General features: G+C 43.7%; 1 protein-coding gene across 2 annotated transcripts in view; it reads right to left on the minus strand.

The window, feature by feature from the left end:
• Nucleotides 1-22,020, minus strand: part of ema (C-type lectin domain containing ema) — a 78,616-nt gene that overhangs the window by 46,309 nt on the left and 10,287 nt on the right. Inside the window, exons 3-12 of one of the 2 annotated variants that reach the window (XM_050176594.3) lie at nucleotides 20,518-20,651; nucleotides 19,264-19,331; nucleotides 19,015-19,095; nucleotides 17,315-17,420; nucleotides 14,801-14,863; nucleotides 6,598-6,718; nucleotides 4,728-4,914; nucleotides 3,906-3,956; nucleotides 2,728-2,841; nucleotides 1,550-1,808 (exon numbers count right to left, since the gene is read on the minus strand). In XM_050176594.3, coding sequence (XP_050032551.2) covers nucleotides 1,550-1,808; nucleotides 2,728-2,841; nucleotides 3,906-3,956; nucleotides 4,728-4,914; nucleotides 6,598-6,718; nucleotides 14,801-14,863; nucleotides 17,315-17,420; nucleotides 19,015-19,095; nucleotides 19,264-19,331; nucleotides 20,518-20,651 — 1,184 coding nt within the window. The remainder of the gene's footprint in view (nucleotides 1-1,549; nucleotides 1,809-2,727; nucleotides 2,842-3,905; nucleotides 3,957-4,727; nucleotides 4,915-6,597; nucleotides 6,719-14,800; nucleotides 14,864-17,314; nucleotides 17,421-19,014; nucleotides 19,096-19,263; nucleotides 19,332-20,517; nucleotides 20,652-22,020) is intronic. The other variant, XM_050176595.3, reaches the window with a different exon arrangement.

Genomic DNA, 22,020 nt, shown 5'->3' on the forward strand with positions numbered 1-22,020 from the left:
CATGTCCTGTCTGAAGTCGCAGTTCTTTTCCTCTTTAAACATGTCGGACCAACTGGCCCAAAGTTCCCCCCTCTTGAACCTGATTTCTCCTACAATGGGCTCTTTTTTACGTTACTACCTGTCAAGCAGCAAATGTGGCTTCTGCGCTAGCCTCATCGCTTCAACTACGTGCCGAGCAAGAACTTATGGCTATTTTCTTCGTGTTCGCATTTTCCCACTGGACATCGCAAAGGCCTTTGGGGCTTTTGCCCCTTCAACTGGGCACTGAAAGGGAATTGCTAAAATCTTGAAAGCGGAATGCTTACCGCTCCTCCTGTTCACTACTTCATCTCGCGTCCCGTTGGAGGGATATAACTATATTAGCGTTCCCGTTCTAGCAGAGCACTGGCGCATAACTGCAAACAGAAGTGCCGCTAACGATATCTGGTGACGCTGCGCTCAAACCGACTGGATCTCAATGAATTGTGTAGCTACATTCCCTATGCTTTTCCATAGCAGTGCAAGACTTCCCAATACCATCAGGTTATGCACCTAGAAGCATTGCACAATAGAAGAATGTTCCAGTTCATTCTTATGAACTTGAGCAGAGAAACAGAATATGTAGCTGCCAGCTCTTTTTGCTTTTCATGCAAACCAACTTGACGAGAGTGGCTTGTTGCCAGCAAGCATAACAGGAGAAGCTGTGGCCTGCGCCAGTACGGCTTGTCTTTCGCAATATCGGTACAAACAGCAAGGACACGTACAGCTTGGGCTAGGTAGTAAAAGGAATCCTAAAAAGAAAACACTGGATCGGTTTAGATTGACAAGGTATTTCTTGAAGAACTCTACTTTTAATGATTTTGCGGTAATAGGTTGATTATTAGAAGAAGAAAAAAAGACAGGCAAAGCGTTTTTTTTTTTTTTTTCACGCCAATACCTCAAGGTCTGTACGTCAATGTGTAGTCGCAAACTGCCCCAAAACCTCAAAGCCAGTACGTCAGTGTGATGTCATGGACGTCAAAGCATTTTTTTCCAATTTTCGCCGTTGTGGTTCAGCAAAAGTTTTTCAAACTTCCAGAGTTCAGTTTTTGCCTCCTTTAGAATACGATGCATTTACCAATAAAATACTAACTAGGCCTAAGCAGGTGTTGTCAAAATCTATGATGTCACAGCAAGCTTTTGAGTAAATTTCACTGCAGCACCACCAGCCGTCTCTTGCTTTTGTGTCTTTTCTGGCATACCGAATGTCTTCACCGCAAGAGTGGATTTTCTTGGTATTCTGTAAGTCACTTGCAAAAACAACTCAAACTATGTTTCTCTTTAGTGTCCCTTTCTGAGGTATATAAGCGAACTGTACCAAATAGGAAAAGTTCATGTGCTAGCTAGGATTCCTGCGATGGTAGAGCAACTGCTGTGCTGGATTGCCCCTATTAATGTTATCAAATTCTATGGCGCTTTCATCCTGGTAAGTCTGTCCACTAAAACAATAATGCTAAAACCATATAGTACCAGCTAAAGCTCTCCAGTAGAGGTGCATGCAGCACCTGAAACACGGTGGCAACAAACTTACAGTCAGTCGTTGACGCCGGCTGGGAGTGATCGCCGTCCTCTGGGTGGCAGGGCACCGATGGGTGCAGGCCAGGCGGGTAAGAGTTGGTCGGCGTTGTCGTAGCCGAGCCGCTAGCGTGAGGGTCGCCGCGGCAGCCCTGTTCCTCGGCGCTCATGGCTGCCATGGCCTCGCTCGCCGGGGCCACAGCTGTCCACGTCTCCAAGCTCTTTTCGAGCGTTTCCTCGGGCGCCGCAAACTCGGGCTCGCTGCCCAAGTCACTCTGAAGGCAAATGCAAGACAGACAGGGGATGCTACCAATGATTATAAGCATATGAAAGAAAGTGCAAATGCATTTTTCTTTGTTCAAGAAAAAACAAATTCTGATGTTTTATGTGCATGAGAGTGTAACTGTGTTACACTCAGATGATGCAGATGATGATGGGAAAACAAGCAGTACTTGTAGATTAGCACAAGAAGACAGCAGGACATATTACTGAGTGGCTTTTATAGTACCAGATTGTGCCCCCAGCATGGATGGCATTGCCACAAGCAATTCAAATGAGTGACTCGCATTGTCCACACGCAGTAATGGGGCCTCTGTCCCACATAGGAAACAACTATGGCAAGCACATATTAGTGAGAACATGCATCTCAACGACTGAGGTTTCAGTGAAAAATGGAACACTGACAGCAAAGTGACAAAGCGTTCAAAGTGTTCAAAGAAAATGTTCGCTTACAGATTCATTGTTGTCAATCCATCTTACATCCACGGCATCTTACGTCAACTTGATTCCACCTTATGATTTGAGATTACCCTACCTCATCCACTCCCTAATCTCCTGCTATCGTCAACTGCATTTTCTGATTCCCTTGGCAACCAATCCCATTAGTAACGACACTGGGTGCCAACCACATAACCCATGGTCTATTAGACCAGCATGCTGCTATTCTAATAGTCTGTTGGTTACATAATCTATGCATTACATGACTTGCCCAGCTCCATTTAGTTTAGAGATTGTTGAGCGTCAAATATGGAACTCACAAGCCCTGGTCTACAGCCAGTTGTGACCAGCTTCTGAAGACGAACTTCAGTTCACGAAACTCAAATGTTCGCTGATATATACATCAAAATCAAAGACTATGTGAAGCAGTTCAATATAGAAAATTGAAAGCAGAACGCAACCGAACGGAACGATTACCTTGTTTGAGGCGGAGTCGTCCTTGGCCCGTGAGGTGAACACTTTCATGTCTCGGTTCAGGATGATGTTCGCCAGCTGCCGGACTAATGGCTCATGCGACACTATAAGGAACACCTGCATGCATGCACGGGCACATGAACCTTGAATGTATGCTGCTTCAACACCTGATCACCAACAGCTGCTAAACACTAATGTAGCCTTCCTTTTCAACTGAAATACTCTAAACTTTAACAAGGGTTTTTCTCCTCGATGAAACAAGAAGTGCAGTGCTGACAGGTCATGCCATGTCACGGTGGCCCACTCCAAAGGATGCCAGAAGGACCTTCTGAACAGCAACACTTAAAACTTGAAATGCAAAATCTAAACTGAATCAGGACCGTTCAAAAAGTGATTTCCTATTGGATAATATTTTTATGCATAAATGTTTGTAGTCAACATTCTGCAAAAGGGGCTGGCTAATGTAACATTGAGTGGCAGCATCAAATGTGTTTCTCATACCAAAGCAACATACAGGGCAGGAGCAACTTAGTAATGAGATAAGGGGGAGCATGGCTATGGATTAATTTTGGCCATTTGACCCCCTGGGGTTATTCATGTACACCCAGAACAAGTTACAGTGTGGTAAGGCTATAGCAAACTTTTTTTATTGATAGATCTGGTGGCCTTATGTGAAAACACAGCAACTAAACATACAGGCTATGATGGGTAAAACATTGAAGGCTCAGAAAGGACTCGATTTTACTTTCAGAAGGACTGTGTGTTGGGCTAGTTGGTATGGGTTCATGCTGGTGTAATGGCTCCACAGAAAGTAAAAGAAGACTGCTAAAAACACTCAGGACATGATGCTTGTGTCCTGTGTGCCTTTATCCATCTTTGTTTACACTGTGTGGTGCCATTACACCAATCTGGGATCAGTGCTAACACGCAACACTCTTAAGTTTCTTTTAAGCGCACTGAAGTCCCAATACGCACAACGTCACTTTCATTCTGCACTCATCAGAATGCAGCCGCCATAGCCTGAAGCGAAATCTGCAATCCCTTGTGCAGCAGCACAACACCACAGCAACTGAACTAATCTGGCACTGCAATACGGAAGTCTGGTGTACAATAGCCCAAAACAGAAAAGTTTCATGCAGGCACTGCTGAAATCACAAATGACAACATTCCAGCATGCTCACCTGTGACAAGAGGAACAAGGAGACTACGCTGCTGACTTTCTTCCGGTCGTCCTGCAAGAAGCAACGCCACGCCGGTCACGAAAATGACAGCCTAGAAGTTGGCACAGCAAATACATGACAAACCCATGCGAAAGAGTATGCGAGCATGCACTCGTATGAATAGCGAGTGGATTACCGTGCTGTATTTGCTCTGCTGTATTTGCCCTTCACAGACAATCCCGAAGCCTATCCGGCTGCAAAGAGTAGCCACACTCGATGGATGAGGCCAGCAGATGACAGTAAAAAAGAGATGCTACTTATCTGTACCCTACACTCTCCACAAATGCTCTCAGTAGACAGGTTTGAGATGATTAGTGTACAGATGGTGGTCTTAGAAAAAAAATTGTTTTTGTTGTTGTGATGGTTGACGTTTTGTCGGACATAGACAACGACGAGTTTGTCGTCTCCTCGAAAATGGTCTTGTCAGCAAAAGGACAACACTTGTTTCCAGACTTACAAAGCATTGTAGGCTAAATAAACCTTGTTTGACTATCAGAATCCAGAATCATAATGCAAGAAATAGCTTGGCATTTTCAGTTCGTGCTCGTCGCGGCTGAGGCGCTACGAACAGCAGTCCACGATGTGTAGTCGCATGATGCCCCGTCTAGCAGAGAAAGTGCAATTTTGTTACGTAAGTGCACGTTTGTTCCGTCACGTGTATTAAGGGCGGTTCACTGAATAAGCCGACTGCCGGGCCGATTCATTACTGTCCGGACTGACAAGCAGGAGCTGCAGTTTCCCCAGGAAACAAAGTTAGTCGGTGCAAGACACGCGAACACTCACCGCCAGGCACGGGTGGGGTCCCTGGACGAGCGAGTACACGTAAAGGGGCACCAGGAGCCGGTTGAGGAGGTGGTCGGTGAGCACCGCGTTCAGGGCTTCGATGCGAAGGCACAGGATGTCGTTCATGTAGTGGAGGTGGTCCAGGTGCTCGGCCACCAGATCAGAGAGCCGAGTGCTGTTGCCGTGCCTGTGCAAAAAATAGACATGCCCGCATGCGAGAAATGCAATAGACATGTCAAAATAAACAATCATGCATTCATTCATTCATTCATTCATAGTACACGTGCTGGCACACATGCTGAGTGTGTCAGGTTAGGCAAACTATCATTTCAGAAATAGTAGAGGTAGTATTCGTTATTTTTTAATAAAAACCTTCTAGGCAGTCTATAGTGCAGGATAAGCGTGCAGCCACTTGCTTCTTCTATGCCGTTTCTATAAAACTCGTGTCACTTGAATACCGTACGTTTTTGCATTGTCAACGTATGTCAAATATCTAATATTTTCAGTGTTGTAGAGAAAACTCAGAAACCTACAAGCACCTTACCTTGTTCCCGACACAATTTCACTATAGAAACCACCTTAAAAGCAGCTCTTGGCAAGGTAGTTTGGAAACTATAGTTTTCCTAAAGGTGCTGCTTATTGCAGACTGAGAAAAATCAATTCAATAGCAGCAGAACATGCCACTTTACTTTATAGTGAATAATGATTAATCGAAGGCCCCTACTGTGTATGATGTGCCCACTTCATCAACATGACAGTGCTTGATGCCCCCCCCCCCCCCCCATCTTCCCTCAATTGCTTCACTTTTTTGTTTTGTTTTGTTTTTTTTACAGCTTTAAAATTGACAAGCACCCCTGTCTGTGCTAGTAAAATGTTTCCCATAGTTGCTGCTTGCTAGACACGCTTCGTTGTCTGAACTCCACAATCCAGCTCCAGCTTGCGAAGCGCCCTCTTGGTGCCGCATGCCCCTCACTGAACTGCAGCACAGCCAACGCTCTAATGTTGCTGCAGTTTCTAATGTTCTCAGGAGTACGAACTCCATTTTCGGGCACCTCTTCCACACTAACACACTGAATGATTCATTTGCATTCTACGTCTACATCTTTGAAGAGGGTGCAAGGAGATCTGACTTACTTTGCCTTTTGCATAGACACGCTAGCTCTTTTTTTACGTCTCTACTGAAAGCTGGATAGCGAGTTCTTGGCTCTGATTGTACTCTGAGTATTCACCGATCGTAATCTACCAATCTGAGTTTCAGTGCTGATTAGCCAGTGAATTGAGACTCGCAGTGATTGAAAATATGTCACCTTTGTACTTTGTTGTCTTTATGTCAAACCAAGTTTCAGTTTGGGTTGCCACTCAATACCGGCTCGCCACAGTTGAATATATACCGTATTACTTTCAGAGCATTATGCTGAAGCCTCAATAGGCCTCTCATGGCTAAAAAGTGCAAAGACTCGGGACCTTCCTTTTTCAAACAGGAGCCTTCATTCTCCAGTTTTTCTCGTGCTCTGCGGCAGAGTTTTGACAACAGCATTTACGAGCGCTTTTGACGGCAAGCGCACGCCACGGTCCCTCTTTTCTTTTTTGGTATTGCAGAAGGGCAATTTACTCACATAGCTGAAATATTTCTTTTGTTAAAAATACAAGACACAAAAGAGATGGGACATAGGCCACCAAGGCTACAATGGAACGACAAGATGAAGCCTCTGTCATATTTCTGGTGTCTTCTTTGAACTACGAACCAACTAGACCAACAACAAGCGATACTAAGCCCCATACATTCATTGCATTTGTCGGATGAACCTTTGCGAGCCCTGCTGTCATGCTCTTCCACCCTGTAGACACGAAGAAAAGCAGGGACACTCACTCGGCATGCATGGCACAGTTGTCCAGCTCGAGGACGTGCTTGCCGATGAAGTAGACAAGGTTGGAGAAGTAGGGCGCTGCTGTCCGGTCGCGAATGAACTTCAGCATCGCCCTGTCCTCCACTGCAGAAAAAGAAAGGAGTGGGGGGCAGAAGCAGGACGAGAAAGAACGCAGCGGAAGCGAGACGTCATCAGCAAGACCAATGCACACCTTCAAAGTATGAAAAACTGTGTTACACTCTACGAAAAAGAAATGGCAAAAATAAAATAGTGGTTTAATTCACAGTGCCAAAGGAGCTGCACGGTTGAAAAGTCACTTTCAGAACACGCATTGAATTGTTTTGTTCCCAAGTCCCATTTTGAGTGTGCGCCAACTCGTTTCTGACAGATTGGTGGCAGCCCATTGAATTTATGGTCCTAGTTTCCCATTTGAAAGCTGTGGCAATGTTCGTGTCCCAAGATGGCCACCTGCGCAAGTGGGCAGACAAGCCACAGCAGGTTGGGGGAGGACGGGGAGACCTCCCCCGCCAGGGCTCCTCACAGGAGGCACTAGCGTTATCAGCGCCACCGGGTGTGTCACGTGAGATCTCGATGGAAACGTCTAACTTTTTTTTTGCTCCCCTGCAAGCGGCAAGTGCGGTAATATCTGCTGCCACTAGCCCTTTTCCCTAAACGTGGTTAGCCACGTTTCGCCATGGCGGATGTGGTAGCTGCCCCACATACGCCAACCAGGAAGCCGGAAACTCCTCTTTACGTAGCGAATTTTCTTTTTCAAGGAATTCCTCAGTGATGTCGCCTACAGCTAGCTAGCCTGCTCGAAGTATCAGTTCCAAACATGATTAGTGCTCTTCAAGTGTACACGCGGTCATCGTCCATGGCTTACTCGAGCTTGCACCAGAGCAGTGCGATAAACAGGTGTGCAGCAACCACAGTTCACAAGGTGACAAAGCACAGCGCCACTGGCACACCCACTGGCGCGCCAAATCCCTATGAAGTGGAACCTCGACATCCTCGACCTGTCCACGGAGAGATGCTGTGCCTGAGCACCGTGGCTGCCGTCTCTGCAGCAGCCAAACCATTATCCTGCAGTTTTTAACAGGACACAGAAGAGGAACATCAAGCTAAGCTGCATTCGTAAATCTAGTTCCTGCAAATAGCAAAGCGGTCGCGCTTACTGTGGGGTGAAGCTTAGTGCAAGCCAGAGGACAAACACGAAATACTGGAAGTGACGCAGCCCTAAAGTTCCCTCGGCAGCCTAGCACAATGTCCCAAGTTTGGACAGTGTCTGCTCAGGTCTAGTGAACTGTATATTGGTGGAGAGTACTTTCATGTCTCAGTTTTGGGATTATGTTGGCCAGACGCCCGACTAACGGCTCATGCGGCACTATCGGGAACCCCTGCCTGCGTGCATGCGCACCTGGACATTGAAAGTACACTACTTGATCCTCAATGGCTGCCTAACGTTAATGTAGCCATCTTTTTCAAATGGCACACCCGAAATTTCAGCAAGATCTCTTCCCCTTAGGGAAACAAGTACAACGCTGACTTCCCAATGCCATTACTGATGACACGTCAAGCAGCGAATGTGAAATGGTGCCTCCGTAAGATTTTGAAAGGAGCATCAAAACAGCGAGTTGTAACAAGTTTTTCAAAGCAAAATTCGAAGTGAATCAGAACCACTCAAAAAATCTATTTTTTACTGAGTAATATTTCTATGTGTCAACTGACCAATGGTATTTAAACAGTCCATGTTGAGTCAGTATTTGCTAGGGATGTGGGAATAGTTATTCTTCAGACCGAATTTAATACGAATCGAATAATGCGACAAATGAATTGAATCAAGAAACGTTTTCGAATAGCTTTCCAATTATGAATAGCCATTTTTACAATTAATATGATGTTCACATCCCAGTATTCTTAACGTTTGCATGTTTGCGTCCTTACACAGTACATTATAAAGAGTTTAGTAAAAGTATAAGTGGAGTATTAGGAGCAAGCAAATAGGTTCTTTGCATGCCCAGAGCTCTTCAGATATCACAAGTGATCGCTGTATAGTCTGTAAAGTATGGCGACCTAAGTGACTCGCCTGCTCCACTGAGCAAGTTCTCATGTTTTATGTCTGTGCTAAGCCCATGGGGGTGAAGATTTATCATACTTTCGCTACAACTTTGTCTATTTGGGCACAGCTGACATTTTGAAATATTCTAAAGGTATTAGGAAAACATTAGCATTTATGAACAGTGACTAGTCAATGCTTTATCAAAAAGTTTTTAATATATGCACACCCCTAATTATCTGTATACGATGGGATACTTTTAAATTCTGTAACATCACACTAGTGTACTGGCATAGAGATTTGGGTGAGAAATTCAACACGGGCAAGTCTAGCCGTAATGTGTTCCAGCAATAATTGTTCTTTTGCCACAAAGTGAATAAAGACAACTCGTTAAGCCTTTAGATGCAGGACGTTTTTCTAAAGTGCAACAAATTTCTGTCTAAGTAACACATTAGCAGGCTTTAAATCAAAATACTATTTATTTGGTCATACACTGCTGAATCTTATACAAATTTTAAAATCTGTTCATTAAAACAAAAACTAGAACTTTTTCTAATATTTTAATTCGAATAAGTAGGGTTTTTCAGGAAACATGGCCTCTTTGACTCATTGTTGCTCGATGGCACCTTAAAAAAAAATTTAATTATGGGGTTTTACATGCCAAAACCACGATCTGATTATGAGGCACACCGTAGTGGGGGACTGGAAATTCGGACCACCTGTGGTTCTTTAACATGCACCTAAATCTAAGTACGCTGGTGTTTTCGCATTTCGCCCATTCGATGTCACCTTGTAACCAACCCTGAAGACTTCTGAATCAGAGTTCATAAGAAGCTCTAGAGTTTTTGCATCATTCAAAAATATGCATGGGTTTTTTGCTGCCACACCGATCTGTACTATGTGCTACAAGATCGAGCTACAGGTGGCAGCACTGTTGCCGCGTTAGTGCAGATGGGTGGTCAGCAGCATGCATTGAAATATGCACCGAGAAGATGGACACACAAGTAACAGAAGACAGACTTATGGTGCTTGTGTCATCTGTTACATATTTATCCTCTGCGTTGCCTACAGCCACATATCCACACCAACAAGACCAATCGCAGTGTTCGTTACAGTAGCGCAGAGGTCTGTGTCTGTCTGCGTGGGATTCCTGCTCTTAATCTGAACCACGCACTGCTGTACCGACAAACTTTGCTGTCATGCAACCTACCAACACCAGCTGCAACTGAGAAAGGAGAGACGGGCAAGGCTGTGTAACCACAGGTCCCTAAGTAGACAATCGCGAACCTTTTGTCCTATAATCATCAAGCAGCTTGAGCAATGTTGCGTTGCACTTGAAATTTAACACTGGGTTCCCCACTTCCCTTTGACAAAAAAAGATGTCTTGACGGCACTGCATGGACTGCTTGGGAAGACTTAGCTCCTCACAAGTTCCACAGCAGGTCAGCGGCCATCAGATGTAGGCAAAATGACAGCAAAATTGCATGACATGCCCACAGCGACATTCCCACCGAGGCTAGGCCGTAGCTATGCCAGCGTCCACTAAGAGCGAGTGTTCGTTTGAGGCCAATTCTGATTTTTCTCTGTGGGCATGCGTGAAATGCGGAAATGTTCTCGTCAGGCAACAACTGATTCAAACAAAATTTGCTGTATGTCAAAAAAATGTTACAAGCCTACGGACTGTCAGGAAATTTGCTTTAATTAGGCCCTCAAGGTCATCACAGAAATCACCTAAATTGGTAACTTCTAAACGTAAGCACCAATTTTACCGCTACAATTGCATAATTGAAGTAGGCATCCCATTTCCGTAAAGTACAATTATTTGAGAAATTAAAGTATACAAATTTAATGCATCAGTTTATAGCTAATGTTCAATCTTTATACTCCGTTTGTGCAAGTTTTACAAAATTAGGATCCATAAATTTTTAGTACACTTCACAGCCCAGCAAAGCATCTGTTCTGTTGTCTGAATGTCCCCAACTGATGCAGTTCATAACAGTGACTACAGTCTTGTATAGGGCCTGTTATGCAATAAAGGGCTGTTGTGGTAACAGTACTGTATTATTTCACAACCCTGAATAAACGTTTTACCAGTCGAGATGTCTATCGATAAACTGCACTTAGGACACCCAGATTGGACAACATTGATATGTTACAGAGGGCTGTAAAATTCCAATACAGGACTGAACACAACAACCCTATGTTGTGATAGAAGACAACACAGAGCTGCTATAATGATAACAGCGCTTCAGAGGGGGTGCTGCTATCACAATGCAGTGAACAAGATCCATTAAGACATGCAGGCTGGGCAAAACTGATCTTTTTTTACGTTGCCGTGAAATCACAAGCATCATTACCATTATCATCTGTCTACTTTCATTTCCATTGCAGGATGAAGGCCTCTCCCAGTGATATCCAATTACTACTGTCTTATTAACAGCAATATACTGTGATAACAGCTTCTAAACAGTACAGGCCTGTTATCACAATATTGTCCTCTATAGTAGTTGTTATCACAATTCAGGGCCGTTAGGATACCTGCCAACTTGGGGACGTCGAAATTCGAGAGATTTGTCCAGAGAGAGAAAAAATTTTTTTTTCAGTTTTTTTGTGGACCACAGCAACATCAGAAAGAGCTCTGAATGACTGCCTGTGCGGTTATTAGACGTCTCTGCACTCTTACTGCGAGCGGAGACTGTGCATGCATGGACATACAAAGACAGAACACATACCATGTCCCGTCACAGCGGCCCCTTTCCACTTTCAATATGCTTCACTGCATAACACTTCCGCAATGCGGCGAAGCTAATTTGACAAAACCTGCCATTATATTGGACCTCAGCCTCATGCACACTCAATGCATGTCTAGTTCATGAGTTAGGCCTACACTGTCTGCATAGAAATAGCTTGGATCTAACTTCAGCTAGCTACCTCGAACATAATGACAATTATGATGTGTCTGTGCTGCATAACCCAGTTTTAACACGATAGTGTTAAGGGCCCCATGTCGCAGAAAAACTGGCATCGAGGGAGTTGCCCGTAAGGGAAAATTTCAGTATATATTTAGGTATATGTATATGCCACACTTTGCTATGTGACGTGCGGTATATGCAGGTTATATTGCCACGCCATTCTATCACTAAGGTTGTCTTACATTCCTGACAAAGTTATTCCTCAGAATTTTGAGAATGACAGCCCGCAAACAAATGTCACGAAACAAAACACCGACAGCACGCGCCTTTTATGTTAGATCTTCTCAGACTTAAATATTGAAAGTGCAAAACAATAATAGAAACCTGAAATTATGTAATTTTTTGGCGCAACTGTACACTACCTCCGCGATCGGCCCATGAAAGAGGCAGTGTTTTTACCAGAAAGCTTGCTTTTGTGCATAACGTTCACCGCCAGCATTTCCTGGTAAACATTACGGTTACATAAGCTGTATTTGCCGCGAAGCGCGAGAAGCAGTTAGAAATCTTCAAATGCTATCACATTTTACTCTTAAAGATGAAGCTTAAGTGTCGTTCAATTTTTTTTTTCTTTTCTTGTGGTGGGATTGGGCAGTGTTTTGGGAGAGATTTATGGCAGCATCCATATAGTCTGGAGGATGGGCAGGAATTCAGGAGCCTCTCAGACAAGCCGGGAGAGTTGTTACGAGGCAGATAACATCCCCGTATTAAGAGTTCCCAGCAATGTTAAACGTATCAATTTTGTCCAGTCTGGGTGTCCCAATTGGGACGCACTCCAAAGTGTCGATAACAACTCTGCAATGCAACTTCACAACCCTGCACAAAGCATCAATTTCGCACCAAATGATGCAGTTCACAGTACTGTCATAATTAAAAGCAGTGCCACCAAAACACTGTCACCAGTATGCAAGTGCTCCCCAGTGTCGGGATTTCGGGTGCAGTGCAGGACCTTCCATCTTTAAATAACAGGAACATTGAAAGTGCATACAGAGTCACGGGTGTGATCACAATCGTGCACATGCCAGCCCTGTACTTTGGTTGCACAATCAGCATTGCTGAGGTCGCATGACAATGCCATTCACCAATAAACTTAGCAGTAGTGACGGGTGGGCTAGCTGGTCGATATTCATCTTTTACTGGAAAGTATGACAGAGAAACAGCAGAAAAATTATTCACGAGACAGGTGCTCGCTCCTTGGGTGAAAGTGCTTCCCATTAATAAATCCCACATCACTATGTCCAATGACCTGTGCTGGCATACGCACATTAATAAACATCATACCACCTGTTGATAAGACCCTGTGTTTCCTGGAGCTGTCAGGCCCCATAGAACATCACATTCCTTGCCTACAAATTGCTTGTTCAATTGAAATTGGAATATACATCTGCCATCTGGAACTTACATCAGGCATATCTCATCGATGCACTTGGAATCTGTCCAGAATCACGCTACTAGGTTCGTTCATTACCAATATTCATATGACGCAGTTCACCATTCATGTCTGCATTGAGGTGGAATCTGCCTTGTTTCTGAAAGAAACCTCCTTTGTCAAAGCAATTGAGCTGTCACTCCTGCATTCCCCTTACTTGTGATTGCATCATTACAGTGTTTCATGCCACAACATTGTCTCTTGTTACTTTATGGTCTCCGCGATGCAACAAGAACACAACAGGTCAAGAGTGCCCATTTGTGGGTACACAAAGACAACTGTGCCGTGATTACTTGATTCGGGGATGCTTGCTTCAAGCAGATTTCGAAACCCTATACAAAGCCGTGTAAACCTACCTGGAAACCAGATGAGACTCTTTTTTTCCACAGGCACACAAACAGCATTACAACTCCCACAGTACAGAAATTACCACATTTACCAGAACTTAAGCAGCCCACCTTTTCTCAAAATCTCAAGCCTTCAGCCTAAATGCAGGTGCCTAAGATCTATGACTGAAGAGAATTGAAATATCCACACTTGGTACAGAACCCTTTACTTGTGCATGGCTAATATATGGTGTATAGTATAGTATATACGGTATATAGTATATGGTGTGCTGAGAATTACGGGGTGCTTATATGTAATTCCTCATGTATACATTATTACGGACATACGGGAATAAATCAATTTCACCAAATACATTGTAAATCCTAGGACATGTATGCCTAAATGAAATCGTATTAAGACAATACATCATGTCTTAATATGACAATCTTAATCTTAATACAATCTGTGCTTCGTTTCGAGGGCCTTCAAGTTTCGCAACTGTGCCTAAATGCCATAGAAAACATTTCTGGACCTACTATAAAAAGTAATGTGGGGTAATGCATATGGCTAGAAAGCAATGATAGCAATTGTTCACCCTCTACGTCACAAGTCATGCCCCAAACATTTACTTCATTTTGCTTCTAATGTCAACACAGAATTTTGTTAAATGCAACCCTGGTACAATCTTTATTGAGACTGTCAGAAAAAGAAAACGAGCTATACAATGGCATGAGTGTATAAAAAGTGACTGATTATGATCTTCAAAGTCTATTTAACTAAAAAAAAATGTCAATTAGGTAACTAATGTCCCTCAGCTGCATTCATTCCAAATATATAGCTATTTTTTATATACAATATGATTACCCGAAGTGTCACTTGAAGTGGTTATTAATAACTTCCACACTTATTTTTACGAGTGGTTGGAAAAATGCATCTAGCGAATTGTTTTCATAATACTGTAACGTCGCTTGAAAGGCAACGAAATGTAGCAAACAAAACATGCAAACAGCTTCATTAAGACATTTCCCATTTAAGGGAGACAAACAAAAAGCCAAATATACACAAACAAAAGTGCCCAGTTTCTGTCAAAACATCAAGACAATGAGCCTATTGGGGTCATGCGAAAAAATTGTGCCCTCACAATTACAGTGATGAAACGCACAACAAAAGATGCAACAGCAATGTGTAATACACATACACTGCGAGCAGCGGCCCCTGGCAGCAAAGAAGTGAAGCCTCAACAGCCTGCAAGCTCCCCACGTTATCTGCCAAAACCACAAAGACACAAAATGAACTCGCAGGGGTCATGCAGCATGTGCGTGTGTATGTGTGTGGTCATCATTTCAACAAGTGGTGAGACACCCAACAGAAGGTACAACAGCAATTTGCGTCTGCTTTGCACGAGCAGTCGGTTTTATGCTTACCACGTCCGTTTTTTCTCTTATGTTTGGACTGCAGCATGCCTTCGGGCCTGCTGGCATTAGCTTCTGCAATGGGATGGATTCCAAAAAAAGGAGGTCGCCCTGAGCTGCCTGTCGACTAAGAGTGTGGCTAAGCAAACGTTTTGAGTCGTGTTTGACGGTTGAACAGCAGACAACAGACACAAAGAGCGTCTAGAGCCAGAACAATATAACTATTCTACCCCAACGCAATCCATTTTCGCGTTTTGTCTATGGTCTGAGCAACATACTGCCAACGTTAACACTGGAATTAGCAAGTTGTGAATGGTGGATGATATGAAAGCAAAAGAATCGACTAAGAGGAATCCATACAATACACCGGCTCAGGACAACCTCCTGTCCGTCGTCTGCAGTTCAGCTGTAAAACTTAGTTCTAACTGCGAACTAACTAGTTTGAATACTATCTACACAAATGCAAGAACATTAAGAATATCAGACGGTCAGGTTAGGCGGTACAGATTGGCAGTCGGTGGAAAACAGCGTGACACTAGAACAAGTATAGCACGCAGAAGGGTTGAAATCTGGGCCAGTTGGTACATACTTGAACGAAAAAACCAGTCAAAAACACAAAGGACAAAGTTGCGCATGCTCTGCTGGCCTTGCTGGGACTACACGGATTCTAATAAAGCTCAGTTGATAGTCCAGTCGTTGTGGTGTGAGCCTCTTCTCTTGTCCTTTGTGTTTTTGACTTGTTTTTTCGTTCAAGTATAGCACGAACAGAGAGGACTGCAAGCGTTAACTCGCACCACTGTGCAGTTCAGGAAGATCTGCACAAATCTGAGCAGCTAGACAATCACAGACAATGAAAAGCTGCCAACCTTGACAAACTTCTTTCGTCTCATTGCTGGTTTATGTCTGCGTTATGAATCGTGATGCAAGTACACTATAGGCTGCACCGCTTCTGCGCTGACTCCTTACCTTCTATACAGGATGCGAGAGACAAGAAGTTCCGAAGCAAGGACAGAGAGTGTGCTTAGTAGCACCGAATGCAGCAAAGAACTCACCGAAAGAAAAGTTCACCGAAAAGTATGCACAACGCAACACCCACACCAGCAAAAGAAGTACCAATGCCACAAGCACAACAAAAGCAAACCGAAAAAAGAAGGAACAAAAGGAACAACACAAGACAAAAAACTACATCAAGCAAGGTGCTCACGCATTATGAAGGTGAATAAACTTTTGTTCCGTACGAACGACCAATGCATGGATAGTCAACTTCCCTCTTCCAGATGTGAAATGCTTTGACCATTGACTGTCCCGACTGCGAGGGGTGGTTATGCAAACAAAGCAGGGCTAACAGCCACTGCTTATGATTTATTTATTTGTTGACTGGGCATAGCATCCCAAAGTAACACAAAGGCCATAACAGATACTAACTACTGGTTTTGTTTCGTTGTTTTGCTGGCTAGGTGGCTTTGGTTTCTCCTTGCACACATCTTCAGCACTTGCTAAAGTGGTATTCCGATGGGGGAGGAATTCCCGAGGGATGTGGGAGGAACATCGTAACGTGGTACGGGGCCACCCACGACGCCATTTCTGGTAAGCCTCCCTCTCCCCCTACGAGCATCAAGGTTGCATGCTGCTGCAGATGCGCGCACAAAGACTGGACACTTCTCCCTCCCCGAGCGATGGGGGAGCCTTTGTGGCTCTCGAGCGAACGCCTCCCTGCCTCTGCGGGGATCTCGGAGGAGCCATGCCACCCAACGAAGGCACGGCGTTGTGGTCGCGTGCTGCGCTTTGCATTGCAGCAAGACAGATGGATTTCTCGCTCATGTGAATACCGTCTAACTAAGGGTCTGAATCCTTGTGGCAGGCTCTTTCTAAATGTTTTAAGTGCTTCCTTTTCAATTCGTTTCTTCAGTTGCAAGTTGACACTTGTTTTGTATTGTCCTTTCTGTTCGTTTTGCATGTGCGCTAACACCACGCTAACTTCCAGTAACCACGCATCAATGTTGCAAAGCTACAACAGCGTGCATTCCCTCATTTCACCCCAAGTAGCAGTCAATGTTAACTTCACCAATATAGTCCATCTACTGTTTGTCTTTATCCCTAGAAGGTGCATCAACCTAGACTAAATTATGTTATGCCTTAAGGATCCTGATCACTGCCTCCCATACAAAGACTTCATACGTTTAAAACAAGCAAGGAAGGGTTCGATTTCCTTTTTTGCAGCTTGTTTACTTACTGTCATACATGTGTTGAAGCACAAGACGCAAGTGTGCGACAACCGAAACTGCCCGTCTAGATCAGTCCAGGGACCCTAACAAAAGTCAGGCTCACAAGGTCATTGAATAAGCTTGCGTTTTTGTAACATTAGGACAAATCGTCCAAATTCACAGCCAGCCTCTAAGGAAGTGGAACTGCTTCTTAATACACATACGAGCGAACTAGCTTTCACAAAAGCAGCTGACAACAAATGAACTACTCAACGTGGAAGCAATGGCATCGGCGCGGTGCAAGAGCGTACCACAGCCTCACCTTTGAAGACGTTCAGGGTGAGGGTACGGACCGCAATGCGCACCATACTCTCGCTGTGGTTGAAGAACTTGATGGCCTCAGTGTACAAAGGGAAGTCGTTGGTGTGCTGCAAGAGGGTACACAGGACGTTCCAGTGATGGTTGCCGCCAATCAATAGATGCAGGAGGTTTGAGGCAAGTTGCTAACTGGCCAACGTCACCAAATGTGCGATAAATGTCGCTACAATACAGTAGAACCTCTTCAAACGCAGCTGGCACGAAAGTACTTTCGTTATGTCCAATATTTCTTACAAGCATAGTACATTCAAATTTTGTCTTGTAATCTTGTAAGCTGCGTACAACATGCTCCAGCTTGCTCGGTCTTCTTATGATGCTGCTACATTGGGACATGCAATGAGTAGGAGCCCAGCAGACGACCAAACAAGCTGAAGCAAGCACATGAACGTCGCAATTTTCTGCTCCCATATGAACACTTCCTGCTTTGCTAAAATATTCAGTAGTCGGTTCAATACTCAACGGTAGTTGTATTCAAATACTCGTATTCCATTTGGAAATTTATCTATTCGTTAGTAGGAAAGCTATTACAGTACATTATTTTGGGTGCTCTGAGACTTCCCCGTATTCTATGGCGAAGCTGTTAAGGGAGTGCCACAGCCATTCTCATGTGGTGGTGTGTGATGGCGAGGCCAGTATGATATGTCCATCATAGAAGAGCCAGAGTCCTGAATTTTCGCTTTGAAGCATAGTTATTAATGATCATAAAATAAAATTTCTCTTGCATATAGCTCAATCAAGTAGCCAATTTATCTGTGTGGGTCTTTTTAGCCAGTAATCTTTTTATTTCTTTGTTTCAATGTTGCCTTTTATTGGCTTTACCTCGAAGGCTGGTCTAGAGTTTATATGGCTGTGGTGGTGAAGGCTGCCACCTTCACGAAGCAACGCAGCTTTGCTGCTGCATTAGAGTGTGGTCGTGGCTGTTGTTAGTGACGGCTCTGATGCAGGCTGCACAGTGAAAGTTGACAGCGTGGCGAGAGACCGTCACTAAGAACAGTCAGCCACGACTGCGCTTGAATGCAGCAGCAATGCGGTCAGCAAACAGACATCTAGTAGTAACGAAGGTTGTGACAAACCACTCGTACAGCTTCGCTGTCTGATGCGTCAGTTGTCACATTGGCATACATTTGTTGAAGAGTATAGGCTTGGGCTGGTTGCTAATATATAGTTACACTGGAAGCATAGCGTGGGAAGGATGACTGACAAAGACAGGACCTGTCTGTCCTGTCCTGTCTTTGTTGACCGTCCTTCCCGCGCTATGCTTCCAGTGTAACCATACATCTGTGAAGGATTTTTTTTCTAGGCCTTCAAGGACAGGACTTTAACTTTATTTTTTTATTTATACATACCACAGCCTCAATGAGGCTACTGCAGGAGTCGGATGAACAACAAACATACAAACATTTATAAACGAGCTTGTGTGAATTGTTTCAGTGGTAGTGAATGGATGTTGCCTCCGAGATTTACTACTAAAAACATGAAGAACCAAAATGATATGCCAGTAAATATGCTTAGCCAAAAATTACATTCAAGCTAACTGTTCAACAAGCTCTTGAACAAGTTTAAGGGTCTTTAAGGGCTTTGAAAACAAAAATTTCGGTGTTCAAGGGCATTTGAAAGTGTTTTGAATGCACTGCATTTCCTCACCTCATTGTAGAAAAAGTGGATGGTGTGGTTGTTGAGCTTGAGGGATAGGGTCTTCAGGAATGATATGTAGTAAGCCATCACCTAGGATAAAAGCAAAAAAAAAAAATCACAAGCACATAATGGTTGGGTTAAACTCATACAGAGCTCGATTGTAAAACACTTTTACATTCATGCGCGAGGAGAAAAAAAATTTACTTGAGCGATGCAACTTTCTGTTGCAAACTGCAAGAAAAAAAATTTGGAGCTCACCTCTTCATCAGAAAAGTCAAACTTATGGACAATGATAGAGTTGACGTGGTTGTTGGACAAGAGGTAATCTGAAATAATAATAATAAAAAAAGGAAATATAAATGTTCTTCCTCTCAGGTCATTAATTTTATGCACTCGGTTCACTTGATATAATGGAAAGCGATGGGCATCAAGCAATTATGGCATGAAGAAAAAATTTTTAGCAGCCAAACCTAAACTATAATTTCCACATTACTTTCAAGTACAGTTGCAAAAAAAAAAGAGAGAGGAGGGCCGCAACACAGCTGCCTATTATAGTAATTCACTGGACCTGCAACAAGCACTAGAAATAAGTTTTCTAAATTAATGAATGGTATCACTGTCACCTTTTTATTTCTTAATTATTCAATCACATACTGCAGACCCTTCACAGGTCTAACCAAGGTAGACAAAAAAAAGAAAATATTGACAACATTGCAAACAGGTTACAGAACGTGACGTATTTATCAGAAATAACAGAAGCTATTTTTGTAAAACATGACACAACATTCATAGAATTTAAGAACGAGCCCAAATTCGTAAAGTTGACACAAAATTCGTGACGGCTGGCAGGTGTGGGTATGCACAGGCAGTGGGAATAGAGCGGTGCGGCTTATGGGCCGAGCTTTTACTCTATGCTAAGGGTTCATTCCCCCCAACGACTTGCAGAGGTTGCACAAACAAGCTGGTCACCAAGAAACTGGTCACAAATGGTCACTTTGACTGAAAAGCGAATCTTATTGGGTCAGTCGGTCGCTACTCCATTTTTCAGGCACGTAACTGCTGCTGGAAACCTACTGAACCCATCAGCGGCACAGGAGCAGGGTGTCTGTATACGCCAACGCTCATTTTACAAGGCAATGCCAATGCGTGCAGACGCAACTGGAGTCAATCCCTAGACTTTTTGATGTGGCGACAGCCAGGTTGTGCGTGCCGGTGTTAACATCGCTCACTGCGAGCTACTCTGATCACACGTAGAGGTCGGTCCTTTTACACTGGTTTTACACCGGTGTATTGCCTTTGTGAATACACCGGTGTAAATGCATCTTCAGGTAGTCACTGAACATAGCCCCTTTCAAATAGGTGCTCATTCGGGGCTCGCAACTGTCTAGAGGGCATTAAGGTGAGGAGCTCCCCACTGAAAATGCCTATGCTATCGAAATCTCGCATCACGAGCAACACAGTGCTTCACAAAACTTGTTCGAAGAAACAGCAAGTGACAGGCTGAGGGCTCACATAGCGACGTCTCGTTGCGGATGTTCTCGAAGAGGATGTTGAGCGTCTGCAGCAGCTGGACGCACACGTAGCGGCCGCACTTCTGCTTCATGATCTTCAGGAAGAAGGACAGCATGTTCTTCTCCAGGAAGAAACTGCGCAGGAGAGAGAGAAATAAAAATTGTGTTGTGGAATGCGATAGCATTTCAGTGTCATGGCACATTATGACACAATTCTTAAGTTTTTATATACCATGCCTATCGTGAATGACATTTAGGGCAAGTCGGGTGCTTCGTAAGTGACGTTGCAGAGTTAATCTCTGATGACTATCAGTTAGACTTCTATACTTCCCTGTTACAGTACATTATGATACATTTGACAAAAGTGTATACACATACTAAGTGTGTGTCTACTGGGACTAGATCTTCGATGGTTAGGGCAACTCTGGCAGTTTGTAGACAATTCGCAGCCCATGAAAGCGAGTAGGGGATGATGTGTGCTAAATTATGATACACATCTTCCAAATTTCAAATTTTGTATACCTTCTCACAACATGTGATCAATCGCGCCTCTGGTACTTGTGGTGGGTATCAAGCTGCTTTCCAAGGATGTCACCTAAGCTGGGCAATAATAGCAGACAAACCAATTTCTAAAGCAATGAGGGATATCAATGAGACTCGCCGAAACAGCAGCAGACACGTCAACACGGCAGAGGAAAAAGAATTCATTCAGTTTCATAAAAGCTGCTAGTTCAACATCCCCGACTGCCAAGAGGAAGGAAAGCAGCATCGTAGAACTGTTCCTCCTTGTTGGCGTTTTATTTTTTTCCGCAGCTTTCGTGTTCATTCCAGCTGTGCCGTCATCGCAACCAGATCACACATGTTGCACAGAAGCACAGGTGTACAGGTGTGCAAAAGGAATAAAAAAGCATATAAAATAAAATAGAACTGGCTTAACAGTTACACTGAGCCCAGTCATGCAGACTAATCTAGCCATGGGGGATTTACAACTTGAAATTATAAAAAACAATGTGTTTCAATCCTCGAACTAGATGATCCTTTCCCAAAGTTGAGCCAATCGAGCTCACATAGCAATACATATAGCGGAAGACTAACGTGTTCACATAGAAAGGATAAAAAAAAGCAACTGGTACTCTCAACTAGTTTATTCATGACCTGAAGTCAAGGACATTACATGTATAAGCACATGCACACAGGTTGTGTATGCATCGTGGTCAAGCAAGTAGAATGAAAAAAACAACAAAAAAAGACGAAGCCACTGAAAAGTGGAAGGGATGTTATTGTTAGTACAGCCACTGCCTTCTCCTATATGAAAAACTCATTTTCTATATTGAACTCCCCCAAGGAAGAGTATACGGACCAGGAATTTTGCAATAAAGGTCCATTTTCTTCACCTACAAATGCAACTTGAAATCGAAAACTGCAGTCCAAATTTTGCATTGCGAACTTTCTAGTGCAGTGGCATACTTCTGTTTGTACACCTGACTTATGAATAAATTCACTT

The sequence above is a fragment of the Dermacentor andersoni genome, chromosome 8 (genome assembly GCF_023375885.2).
Source record: "Dermacentor andersoni chromosome 8, qqDerAnde1_hic_scaffold, whole genome shotgun sequence".
Classification (NCBI taxonomy): domain Eukaryota; kingdom Metazoa; phylum Arthropoda; class Arachnida; order Ixodida; family Ixodidae; genus Dermacentor; species Dermacentor andersoni.